We start from the raw sequence: 13,974 nt of genomic DNA on the forward strand, positions 1-13,974 counted from the left end.
CACACTTTTAGAAAGTAATAAATATAATACTGTTCTTGAATCTTTAATTCTGTTTTATCTTCATCTGTGTTAAAGACAGTTTGCAATTTTATGATCACATGCTGTTTTTAACCAAGATTTCTACCACATGAAAATTGTTTGATGAATGATGTAAATCTCAGATCAAATGTACATGATGTAAAAGCTCAAATCAGAGTCAATCAAAAGCGTTTTGAACCAAAGCTGTCAAATACTGAATGCCATACCGAAAAAATTAAGCACAATAGAAAAAATGTTTGGTTTAATATTTTCTGAAAAAGGACAGTGCCATTTTCGCCACTTGCTGCAACACTTATTTCAAAATTTGTTTCAGTTTTATAAAGAAATTTATTTGAAGTTCATTGAAATAGAATGTGCTGGCTAAGAAGAAGAAAAAAACCTCAACTTTGTTTAAATCTTTCCAGTGAAACCTCAGTAATTTCAGGTTGACAAGATGAATTCTAAATGCTTTGAGGAGTCAGAGGGTAGGGGGAGGTGAAAGCCAGAGAGGTGTAAGCCACCCAGCTTGTGAAATCTATTTACATATAAACGTTCAGGCCTTGTTCAGTGTCCAAAATGTAAAATCAGACAATTTTATGGGATAAACAAAACAGAAATTCGTAATATTTATGTATGAGTTATTGTCTGATGTGGATGCTTGACAGTGTATAATATAAAGCACACAAGTTGAACCATTAAGCCCAAGAAATACAAATTGCCAAGGCACGGAGGGGCTGTGTCTGTCTGAGCCAGAAATGAGTGAGTCAACATACAGGTAGGCCCAAAATGCTCCTTGTGTAGGAGGAAGCACATGGTGCTTGTGGATGACTGTAGCTTAATACTCTTTCCGACTGTGAGGATAAATGTTTTGTATCAAGTAGTATTACAGAATCACAGAATGCTTTGAGTTGGTGTCATGGGTTCACATGGCTGAATTTTGGTAATAAGGGGCCATAGGGATGATTTCAATTAGAAGCTACTAGAAGCTTTTGCCATTCTGTGAAAAAAACAGTGATAGCCACCTCCAGGATGGACTTCCTACTACTAGCTAATGGTATTCGCTTCTGTGGTAACTTATTTAAGAACAGAGGAAGAGAAGGTTTGTGGCACAGAAGAAATTAGAGCCATGTAGGGGGAGGCGGCAGGCCCCAGGTGTGGGCCAGGCCCCTCTCCTCCCCCAGCCCTGGCCCGGGGGCAGGTGTGGCACTGAAGCCCCCCCTGGCCGAGACATGTAACCGAGTGGAGAAAAATCTCTAGAGAGAAACTGCCCGGCTGAGAGGTGGGACAGAGGAAATTCCAGCTCAGAGGAGAGCAGAGGAGAACAAGAGAGAGCAACGTAGACTCCAAGGTCAGTGTAGCAGGAGGGGGGAGGAAGAGGCCCAGAGACCTCCCTCTCCCCCTCCAGCAGGGGAAAGACTAAAAGCCAAGACCCCTTCTGCCTGTGGAAGATTTCTGGGGAGCGGAGACCCCCCTCTGCAGCTCATGAAGGAGCCCATGCCGGAGCAGAGGAGTGCATGGAGAAGATGTGACCCCGTGGGAGGCCTAAGATGAAACAGAGTCTTGCTGGAGACCCGTGGCCCATGGAGAGGGAAACCTACGCTGTAGCAAGTTGTCCTGGGTAGGACTTGTGGCCCTGTGGGGGAATCCACGCTAGTGTAACTCATTCATGACCCAAGGGACAGCAGATTATGGAAGAACTGTGGCCTGAAGGATGGACCCACACTGGAGAGGTCTATCGAGGACTGTCTCCCATGGGAAGGGACCCCAAAGGAAAGAGGAGAAGGACTCAAACCCATTACCCTCACCCCTGTAACTGTGGTGAGGACAATGGTGAAGCAAGATATTCCCTTGCAGTCCATAGGGAAAACCATCAGAGAGAGACCCCTCTGCACCCAATGAAAGCTGACCCCCAGCACAGTGAATTGGAAAGAGTTCCTATCTCAGAGATGGATTTTAACAGTGGCAGAAGCAGCCGCTGGCTGTGACTTTCCCCCTTTTCTCATCTCCCTGCACGTCTGAGGGAAGGGGAGAGTGGAAGGAAGGTGTTGTGTTTTAAACACAAGACTGTTTTATTCTTTTACTCTTTTAGTTCTTATTTTATTAGCAATAATTTAGTTTTTAGTTTGTTAGCAAGAAATTTAAGTTCTTTGAGTCTGTTTGCCTGTGAGAATTAATTAGTGGGTGAATCTCCCAGTTCTTATCTCTACTCAGGAATTCTCTGGGGTTTTTTCCCCTCAACTCAGAAAAGAACAAAACAGGGGAGGAGGAGGGAAAGCAGTTTTCAGTAAGTGTTTAAAATCCGGCCAAAGTCAAAACCCCGACAGTTGGAAGGGACCTGTAAAGGTCCAGTAGTCCAACCTCCCTGCAACCAGCCCAGACATCTTCAACTAGACCAGGTTGCTCAGAGCGTGGTCCAGCCTGGCCTTTCATGTTTCCAAAGATGAAAGAGCACTTTAAAGAGCTCTCTGGCAACCTGTTCAGTGTTTAACCACCTCCACCCTCATCATAAAACATTTCTCTCTTATATCTAGTCTGGAATACCAATATTCACCGTTGTGATACTGCCAAGACATTTGCAAAGCATTTTGCATACAAGGTCCAGTAGCACCATGTTGTTCCCTGGCCAGGGATCATTTCACCACCCAGAAACACCTGACTAACATCTACAACTGAAGTGCCTTTGGGAAAAATTTTCTTAAATAAATTCTCCTATTTCCCAGGTAATCAGAGAGGTGCATGTGCCTTTAGTCTTCCTCTGAAAGCTTTCCAAGCCAAATAGGGAACACAGGCATTAGACGCTTTGTGCTGGTTTTGGCTGGGGTAGAATTAATTTTCTTCTCAGTGGCTAGTATGGTGCTGTGTTTTGGATTTGCACTGAACACAGGGTTGATAACACAGAGATGCTTTTGTTATTGCTGGGTGAGCAGGGCTTTTTGTACTGCCACTCTAGCAAGGAGACTGGGGATACATGGGAGGTTGGGAGGAGACACAGCCAGGACAGGGGACAAGGGAACAAGCAGGGGTTGTTTGAAGTGATGTTGTTAATCATCCCAAGTTACATGTGGTGGGGCCCTGAACTCCTGAAGATGGCTGAACACCTGCCTGCCCATGAGAAGCAGTGAATTAATTATTTCTTTTTCTTTGCTTGTGCATGTGGTTTTTGCTTTCCCTATTAAACTATCTTTATGTCAACCCACAAGTTTTCTAGCTTTTATCCTTTCAATTTTCTCCCTGATCCTGCTGGTGTGGGAGTGAGCAAGCACCTCCATGGTATTTTCATCTCCTGCTGGGGTTAAACCGTGACACCCTTAAAAATGATGTCCCAAGTCTGCCAGTGTTTAAGAGGTGTTTGGACAGTGTCCTTAATAACACGCTTTAAATTTTGGTCAGCCCTGAAGTGATCAGGCAGTGGGACTAGATGATTGTTGTAGGTCCCTTCCATCTGAAATAGTCTTCTCTACTCTATTCAGCTGCAGCTATAGGGCTGGGAAGCCCTTATGCTGTGTGTCAGGCTGTGATACTAACACTTCTACTCTGTACAAGTGAGAGCTTGACCGACCCATCTTAAATTTGGCTTTCTACAGGTATAGTCATCTACATATATGCACATAAGAAGAATTTAAATCTTGCCTGATTGTACATAAGGGATTGGACGAGAAGTTAATTATTCATTAAAAATGCTGAGTTTCATTTTAACAGCATGTTAGTCTGGTGTATGGATTTGTTTAATGTGTATCCTTCTGTCCCCTGCCATTTTTCCTGACAGACCTTTTGAAGTGGCCACAAATCAGCATTTGCAGATCACCTGAAATGGAGACATTTTCGTGTTATTGGACAGATGGAAATTTTTATAACCTCACTGCTCCAAGAACAATACAACTATTGTACATGAAAAGGTAATAAAAACTGAAAGCGGAAATGAGAAGTCATTTGTTTTGCTGTGCGTCTTAGCTTGTTACTGTTAGATGTTTGCTATGTTATGAGCCATGCTGTTTTTAGGAGCATAAAACTATGTTTTAAGTGCAGTTTTTTCAATGTCAGAATTTATTGTTAATTATTAAGCAATTTGCAGCAACAAGTGTTATTTGGCAGGTAGTTAGGAACACATTCTTATTAAATTTAGGTCTAGGTTGCAGAATCTAAAACTGAACACTGTATGGCTTGGGAAAGGATTTTTTAATTGGCAAGTTCCGTTTATTCTTTGCCAACCTAGCTTGCTGAGATTCCTTGTGTCTGTGCACCGATGTGGAGTTTGGATATAACTCCTTTCAAATTTTTATTAATTTCTTATAAATTTCCCATTGATCAATTGTTGTATTAAAGTCTGAATGTGCAAGTCCAGATGAAAAGGCTGCTCCAACACTGGTCATTATGTTTCCTTGAGCCCATTTATCATTCACATCCCACTTAAACTTTTTTAATTATCAGGATGTTATAATGATTTTCCTGAAAGAGAACACAGACATTACCAGTAATGGCTATTAATGAAAACAGGCCTTTTGTTCACAGGAACAAGGGAATGTGAGTTTCTGTTCCCTCTAATGAACAGGATTTCAATCTTTTTGATCTACCCACACTTTGTGATGATGATGACACATCTGCATAACAAACTTGAACCTAATGGCAAGACTGACTTTCCTCATTACTCTTCTGAGACCTCGCAGAAATCATAAAATCATAGAATGGTTTGGGTTGGAAGGGACCTTAAAGTTCACCTATTTTCCAACCCCACTGCAATGGGCAAGGACTCAATATTTAAGTGTAAATGTTTGGCTGACAGTTGTTATGGCATATACCATGAGATTACAAACTTTAAAAGTCAATTTAACTCTACAATAAAGCAGTACCAGGTACACTGAGCAGATCATATATTTAATGTTTGTCCTAGAAATTAGAATACTGCAATAAAAGATGTGGTAAAAATATTTCTGTTTCAATGTGCAAGCTCCAGTTAAGGCTCAGGACCTAATTCTGTCCTCTAAATGAGTCTTCTGCTTCCAGAAGCCATAGTATCTAATTGTATACACCTTTATCAAGTCCTGAGTCTGGCAGAGTTACAGCACTTCGTTCAGAACAGTGTCTGGTCTCATCAGCTAGGCACAAGACCAGTGGCAGAAATGCTTCTTACTCAATTTATGTAGCATCTGCCTTTTTAGTTTTTAAGCACCCACTCCAGTATTGAAGGCTGCACTTGACTTAATTGATTTAATCATCCTTCTGTACAGCTTCAATGGCTCTTAGTAAGAACAGGCATTTATGGTGCATACTTTTTAACAAACCAAGACTGTAATTTTTGAAAAGATCCTTTTTCAGTTTATATTTGAGCTGAGAGATGGTATTGAGATAAAAACCAGCAGCAGCAGGTCTGTTCACTATGAGATTTGTTTTTCTAAAGTGATTTCAGAAATGCTGAATAAATGCCTGTTACTTTTCTTATGGACTATTCCTAACAATTTAGCCATTCCTATTTTGTTTTAACTGAAGACTTTTTTTGAACCTACTGATTAGTTTAAGCTTGGCTGTATTAAAATGATGCTATTTCAATCTGAGAGGTCATGCTACTCTGTATAACTTCTACTTTGTCTTTTTTTAACAGCTGAAATGGATATGATCTTTCCTGCTGCAATTCTTTTATTTACAAAAAACATTTATGAATTCTTTAACAAAGTCAGAAAAAAATTATAGAAGGTTTCTTGCTCGTAGTTCCAAGCTTGTGTTTTAGGGTCTTCCTCACTCACAGCGCTGTGTTTCTGTTCTTTCACATCCTGTAGTCCTGAGCTGGTTTGTGCTAAGTCTCCTGCAGCATCCGCCTCAGGCACTTTCTCAAGTGTGAGTGATCAACGCTCTTAAAGCAGCATCCAAAGCTCAGAAATGCCACTAACAGTACATGCGTACCTAAACTCAGTTGTTCAGGTTGCTTGCAGAGTGTTTTCATTGTAAATCACCATCAATATTGATATGTTTTTCTTACTTTTATAAAGGCTACAACTTTCAACAGTGTGTCTTGTAACATCTATAGTTTATCCTGCGTAAGATCTATAAACCTCTCTCTCATGTATATTACATTTTTGTTGTCATTCTAGTATTGATGAGGACTGGAAAGAATGCCCTGATTATATCACATCAGGAGAAAATAGCTGTTATTTCAACGTGTCCTACACCTCTATTTGGGTACCATATTGTGTTCGGCTTGCCAGTAAAAATCAAGTATTTGATCAAAAATGTTTCAGTGTTGATGAAATAGGTATGCTTCCATTATGTATCTTATCTCTATAAGCTTTCCCATTACTCTTACTGTATTTAAATTTTGCCTCTCAGGAAAGTTAGTATCTAAAAAATATGGAATATATAGGAAGGGATTTGATTTTGTAAGGTCTGAGGGGGATCCACACCAGAAAATATTGCTCAGATTGGGAAAAAACTAAACAGGTAAAAGCAAATATGGGGTTTCTTTTTCTGAATACCAGTCGTCTCTCAAATGAGCTTGCCTTTGCTGTCACATTGAGTCTTTTCTAATGGATGCTACATCTCCTTGGTCAGCAAGGATGGTGTTAAAACCTTGATTCAGCAAAGCTCTGGAAGCAAAACAGTTTTTGTTCCTGAATCAACCTTAATCTGCAGAATCAGGATGTTTAGCATTTCTAAGCTAGAATTTCTATTTATGGCAATATGAATTATTACTGTCTGGGACTTCGCAGATGTTATTGCTTGTTCAGAGTGGTGGTGTATGCATATGCAATTAATTTATTCCTACAAGTGACTAGAATACCCACTGCTTTCTTTTATTAAGCTGAACAAATATAGATCAGTTTTTCAGATACCATAGTTTTTCAATGTACTCCTATATTAGTTATCAAATATTTATCTTTCTGTGTTACTCCAATTATTGTTTTTATTTCTCTTCAAAAGTCTAGATTTAAATTTTGATGGAGAATCATTTATGTCTCAGTGATTTATAATCTGCTATTCAGAAATATATTTTAATGGGTAATACATTTTTAGTCTTTTTTATTAGAGCATGCCTACTGTCAATGGCAGGGTACCTTCTTGTTACCAAACCAGCAGGGATTTTGTCATTGACCTACATTAGGTTTTAATCAGAAAATAAATGGTTAATATGTTTTTTATGTCCTGAAATCATTTAACAGTGTGTAGTCACTTCACATTGAAAACTTCTATTCCAAATACTCTGTTTAAACAGTACTACCTGATCCCCCTGTCCACATTAACTGGACTCTGCTAAATACTAGTCAGACTGGGATCCATGCGGATATCCAGGTAAGATGGGATCCACCACCAACAGCAGATGTTCAGAAGGGATGGATTACTCTGGAGTATGAATTGCAGTACAAAGAAGTTAATGAGACAAAATGGAAGGAGGTATGAAGCAAATATTTATTATACAATAGTATAAGTGCAGGCTTGCACTACTACAGTGCACCCTCGTTCTTTCTTGCACTTTTGTACCACTGTAAAAAATAACAGGTTTGTAATTGCTAATTAGATTATACCTCAACTCTCAAACAATATAACCATTTTTTTTCTGACATTTTTCCAGCAAATATTGTAACTTTATGTGTCAAGGTGGTTGTCATGCTGGATAATAAAAAACCTGAAACATCTGTGTTAGATTAGAAATAGTCACATATATGCAAGTTTTCTCAAGGATAAAATATTTTTCTATGTTTTCTGAAAATTCAACTATTTGAACAGTGCACATTTTTTAAGTAGTTCTCAAGGAATATTTTGATTGGAAAATGTCACCACATCAGTCCAGATTCTTCAGAATCTTTACAGTACTTGTAAAGTTTCAATATTTATAATTTCCATTTCAGCAGAATAAAAAAGAGGAAAAAAAAGGATAGAAAAGCTTTGAGTTACAATTTAAGATTTGATATAATAAGCAAATAAAAATAATTCAACATAGGAAAGATGCAGAGATTTCATAACAGATAGCAAGGGGAAATTAGTGACTATATGGATAGTTTGTGAAAATATAAAGTACATATCCTCCAAATCTTTTAAGTTTTCTTTTTGAAAATCACTTAGCTCCTCATGTATTTAGTTTGAGAAGTTAGTTTTTCTGTTACAGGGAAGAAATTGTATTCAGCTTACCTGAATGCATGGGCTAAAAACCAGTGTGTCATGGTATATTTGCATATGGAGATCTCTTCTTTGATGCAGTAAGAACATCATTTCAGAACAGAATCTTTCCTTTGCTTTCTTTTTAATATGGACTCAGTTAACTGAAAGAAAGCAGATAATACTGTTACGAATTTGTCTTAGTCTACAAAAGGCAAATTTACCAATTGAAACATAGTAAACTGTTTTGGTTGCCTATGTAAGACCTTGTCTCCCTCCTCACTTCTGGTCATTCCCAATGTTAGCATTTTCTCTTTAGTCTACTCCTGGTTAGTAAGTTTACAGCCAAACAGGCCTATAATGTCTGTAAATTTTTTTCCTAATTCACGTCTGTATTTCCCTCTGTTCTGGTTTAGCTGTTTTTACTATATAACCTCTGTATTTTATAGCTTATGAAATGAGTTAAGTTTAGGCAGTACATAAATACTCCTTAAAAAGTTGAAAATCTGCAGATTTTCCAAAACAAGTGTCAATACATCTATCTTTAAAAATGCACATTTTTGATGATTTTTTTAAAAACCTTTAGATATCAGTCTTATAAATACCCTAATAAAGCTATGTTCTTACTCCAGTACCATCAATAATTCCAGAATGCCTTCAGAATAGTTCTTTCCAGGAGAGCAAAGGTTTGAAGATCAGTGTTTCTTCTTTCAGAAAACAGATAAGGAATTGCTGAATACTATACTTGCCTCAAGAAACATACTACTAAAGATTATGTTGTACTTAAGCTGTATATGCCGTATGGTTTTGTGCCTTTCAGTTTAAGAGTACAAACATGGCATAATTCCCTGAGACACTATCAGAATACAAAAGACAAATTTCTGAACAAAGTCCTGGCCTGAGACAATAGCAAATCTCTGAATAACAGCATTGCAGCAGTAGTCCAATTTCATTGTTTGCATCCATTGCTACAAATATCTTCTGTAATGAATGTGGAAGCAGTAAAGAGATAAATGTCTACTTGTATATTATCTAGTTACACGTCTAGTTATTACTAACTTTTTACACAAAGGATAATCTTTGACTGCTTAAATATGCCACAGTGCTTTGTACATATAAGTAATACAAAAACTAATTTATATTACTTAATATTGCATTAGGTCTCTCCCTTACTAAGACTTGTTTCTAATTTTTTTATATGTTTTGGGATGATTGTTTGATTTTTCATGTATAGCATTCATTTTTTCAGTACATTTACTAATTGAAAATAGATGTTATTAATTGAAAGAGAACTAAAACATTAATTAGTGAAGTGTTATAACAGTAAGTTGTATTGATAAGAGGACCAAAATTATTTTCTGAGAAAACAGAAACAATAAAATCCTAAAAACAATACAATCTCAACTCTCACATAATGGGTGTTCATGAGACAGAGACAAATGCAACCTGGCTCACAGTTTGAAAAAAATCCATTGTTGTTACTAGCTTCTTGCTGGGTATCTTTTTAAAATTCTACCCTCTTACCTTGAACTGTTGCTCTTTGCATTCGCTAGACTAAAATTCTGTCCCCTCTTGTGTCTGCCCTTGTATACTAGTCCTGACTAGCAGTACCTGTACAGACCCTGTGAGACTGTTTTGTTTTCTAAACAAGGTGTGAAAACACCCATCAGCTGAAAAGTAGAGAAGAATGGTGACTTTGTAGTGGAGTGTCTATGAATGCCAAAAATGTATGTGTGACAGGGAGTCTTGAAAGTCTAAATTTGCTTTAGTTATTATATTTTGGATTGGCCTGATCTTTTGATGTACTACTGGCTAATGACAGAATACTCTTCTGCACTCTGCATCAACTCCCTCTTACAGGGCCAGATTCATGAGGCAGTGCAGTCACACAAGCTCAGTGTCGACAGCACATTTGTCACACATTTCTTTAGTATGTCAGTCAGGCATCACTCCCTGTACACTGACCTGACTGAACTGCATGCAGTAAGTCCAGTGGTCTGATTCCAAGCTCCTGTTCACACACATTAAGTGATTTTGCTGTATGCTGTCATGCATTTTTATTAGTTGTCTTTTATCATGTCTCTCTTATATGGTTTTTACTTGATTTAATCCATGACAAGTGCTATTCATCTATTCCAGTGCATGCTGAACTTTTCCCAGTCTATACATCTTGCTCCATCCAGGTTTCTTTCACAAAGTCTCTAATTTAGTCTGCATACTGCTTTTTCCAAGTGACATCATTATTTCCTTTCCAATGCCTTCCAACTAGATATTCTTCACATGTTAAAAACCTTTAGGGTGTAGAGCAATGGTTCTCCATGATCTTGTGCTCAACTACTAACAGAGAAAAGCAGTCTGCCTGAGATCACTGCCTCCTGCAAAATCTGACCGATTGGGTCTCAGCACACTGGAGTTACCAGGCATCAAAGAACTCCACAGATCATAGCTACCAACAGACTGTCTTAAGTTTAGATTATGTAGCTACAGAGTTATTGTTGAAGCTTCCTTCAAATTCCCAATGGCTGCTGATTTCCAGGTGTTTTTAGTCTTAGCCCTTAGTCTTGGTGAGTTTTGCTGGTATCATCCTTGATTCTGATGTAAAAGTAGAACTTAACATCTGCCACATGGATTTCTATTTTGAGCACATTTTCCTTATTTTTGTATACTTTTGTTGAACTTTTGAAGCTAAAATACATATTCTTAGGGAGCCCCTGGTGGTCTAGTGGTTAAGGGCGCGGCGCTATCACCGCGGAGACCCGGGTTCGATTCCCGGTCAGGGCCACTCCCAGGCAGATGGAGCTCGTTAGCCCTTAAAGGCAACCCATCTACGTCCTGAGGACCTCACTGCCACCATCCAAGCTCGCTTGGCCCCGGCAGATGAACCTTAGGATTAAAGGGTGGGCTCAGTTCCACGCACACTGTGTCTCACCTAAAAAATCCAATGTGCAGGCTGGAAGGTGTAAAGACCTTCCCTGGATCTTCGTTCGCGAAGACTGGCCATTACATATTCTTAGAGGAGAAATAGAAAAAAAAATTCACTTATTAAGACTTCTAATGTGATTTCCTACATAGTTTGGTATTCAGCAGTATCTGTATTGCAGTTAATATAGAAGTTTCAAAAACTAATAATCTGATGCCAGCTCTCACACAGTCTCTATTATCACATTTAATATATAGTTGAAGATTTTGAGACCTATGCAGTGTTCTCCATATCAAAACATCTGTAACATGCAATATGTCTGGTTAGAACCATTAATTCTGTAGTGGAGATTGCACTACTTTTAAAACTCACGGGTTATATTAACAACATTTTCGGCGCTTTGCAATAAGTAATGTTGTGTTATAACATTAAAAAGGATTTACAACTTGATAAGATACGTGAGAGATGTTCACACCACCTACTTATGGCATGTAACTGGGGAAAGCTGCCTTTCTTCAGCGACTGTATTTACATAGAGCTTGGATTCTCCACTTTTGATCCCCTGAATCACAGCAATGCCTGATGACCAGTAAGTCAAAAGTAAATGGTGTGAATTTTCTCTGAAGTCTTCTTGTGGTATCCTTACAATTTAGAGTAGCAAAAATGCCTTTGAATTTTCTGAAATCAAGAAGCAATGTAAAATTGCCTGTACAACTCAAACAAATAAATCACAGTTCCTCTGTCTCTACAGTTAAAACCCAGGGTCTCAACAATGGTTCCACTGTACTCTCTGAAGATGGGAAGAGATTATGAGATACGACTCCGATCGAGACAACAAACCTCTGAAAAATTTGGGGAGTTCAGTGAAATCATTTATGTATCTTTTTCTCAACTGGGCAGCGAATGTGTTCGTTCTGAAGGTAAATAAAGTATTTTTACAACTGTAATTTTTACCTTTTTGGAGAGTGTGTGTGTGTTTTTTCTCCTTACTGTCAATATTGTATGGTTGAATAGCTAGATTACTCATCCTACTACGTGAAAATAATTTGGTGAGATTGAGAATGTACAAGTTCTATATGCAAGCTCAGAAGTAAACTCACCAATACTTTCACAGCTCATCATAGAGCAAAAATACAGATAACTTTAAGAATCACAAATAACTACTGTTGCATATCTTACAGAGCACTTTAACACAAGTTAAATCTCATCATTTAAAACGAGCACTTCAGTAGCAAAGAGAAGAATTGTCGCTTCTGCTAGTTGGCTAAGTTTGTTAGCAGAATTATGTGTTTTTCTGATCATCCTGCTCCAATAAAGGACAGTGAGTGTTCTTCTGATTCTTGCTTCTGACTTGTACTTATTTTAAAGTGCTGTTAAAGACAGAAGAAAAACAGTCATTGATCATCACATTTTTTCTCTTGAAAGAATGAGACAGTGCCTTTTCCTAAAGTATTCTTGTGTCTGAGCTACTAAATTAACTCTTTAAAATATCCAGTATTCAGAATGTATTTTAACAAGCTGCTTCACTTCATTTTCCGGGGTAGTAGTGAAGATGTTAAATAAAACAACCCATAACTCTTATCTTTCAAAACCTTGCTAGATTCTCCTTTTTAACTCTTCCTATTTTTCTTTCCTAATTTATAGGGAAAACTAATGTTCTGTACATGTGGCATTATTTTATTAACCCCATTTGCATTACATTGTCAAGGTTTTTATATGAATGAAATTAAAATACTATAAAAACCTAAGGCCATCCTACAACCACAGTTTTCTTCAGTCCCTGCCATTGGGATTCTCCAAGGTGATACATATCCACACATCTCACACAGCAGTAGTGAGCTGATTTGATTGAGAATTTATTTTTGGTTATTTTGTATATCACCTTAAGGAACACAGAATTAAATGTTAGGCTTCAATGTATGAAGAATTTAAAGTAGTTCCATTCTAATGCAATATTCTTACTTTTTGAAGCAGCTGGACATCTGCTGGTCTCACTGACAGAACAAGGACTTACTGTTTCTCCATTAAAATAGAGACTTGTTTAACACAGACATATCCATATAGACTTTAGTCATGCCTGAAAGCGTATCTAGTCAAAATCTAAACTTAGAACAGGACTCAAACTCATACCTAAATTTTTTATTTCTTTTTTTTTCTGAAAGTTCATTCATGATCATGTGTAGAGTCCTAAAGCTTTCTGTCCAGTGTTCCTTTGTCCAAAAAAAAAAAAAAAAAAGAAGTTTGTATGGAAAGGTTACAGTTGGGAACAAATGAGAAAAATCTTAGACTAAAGACAGTATAAATTTCTTAATGCTTTGTGTTCTACGGTGTCAGCTCAAGTATAATGGAATTGCTAGTATTGGAGAGATAAAACATTTCATTTATTAGAATGGTTCTTAATTCCTACTAAATTGTATTTCTCAGTTAATTTGTCTATTTTTTGTAACCACATGCCAGGTAAATAAAAGGGAAATTTTTTTCTCAAATGATGGTTCACAACATAATGTTCATCCTTTAGAGAAGTAGTATGCTTTCTGACACCACCATACTCTAGTTTTTAGGAGAGAAAAATAGTTTGCCTATGGTTTAGTGTGCTATTAGTGATGTTCTCTCAGCTTGGATGAACAAGTAGTATTGTATGCCATCAGGACTATCGATAGCATGTTCCAAGTAGGGAGAATGTTCCTCATGGCTGGTTTTGCTACAAATACTCTCTTTACTAAGATCTTGTTTAGTTTATAAAATCAGTCTGGCTTTGCCGGGAATCTCGGTGACTGAGTATGAAAAGTATTGCGACCAAAAGCGTATTTTTATTTCTTCAGAACATAGCACTTTCACATTTAAGTAACCAAAAAGTCCATCAGTTTTTACCACTTTTGGATAGTCAGGTGGTAGAAGAGAAGCTTGAAATTAAATATGCGACAGAAATGCAGATTCCTGATAACACATTTATG

At 37.6% G+C, this 13,974-nt stretch overlaps 1 protein-coding gene across 6 annotated transcripts in view; it reads left to right on the forward strand.

Moving 5' to 3' along the window:
* GHR (growth hormone receptor) overlaps positions 1 to 13,974 on the forward strand; it is a 155,550-nt gene that overhangs the window by 135,683 nt on the left and 5,893 nt on the right. For 5 of the 6 annotated variants that reach the window (XM_050328481.1, XM_050328483.1, XM_050328484.1 and 2 more), the window contains 4 exons: positions 3,785 to 3,914; positions 6,102 to 6,262; positions 7,220 to 7,398; positions 11,772 to 11,940. In XM_050328481.1, the coding sequence (XP_050184438.1) occupies positions 3,785 to 3,914; positions 6,102 to 6,262; positions 7,220 to 7,398; positions 11,772 to 11,940 (639 nt within the window). The remainder of the gene's footprint in view (positions 1 to 3,784; positions 3,915 to 6,101; positions 6,263 to 7,219; positions 7,399 to 11,771; positions 11,941 to 13,974) is intronic. The other variant, XM_050328485.1, reaches the window with a different exon arrangement.

The sequence above is a fragment of the Myiozetetes cayanensis genome, unplaced genomic scaffold (genome assembly GCF_022539395.1).
Source record: "Myiozetetes cayanensis isolate MyiCay16 unplaced genomic scaffold, myiCay2020 scf4, whole genome shotgun sequence".
NCBI classification, from domain to species: Eukaryota; Metazoa; Chordata; class Aves; order Passeriformes; family Tyrannidae; genus Myiozetetes; species Myiozetetes cayanensis.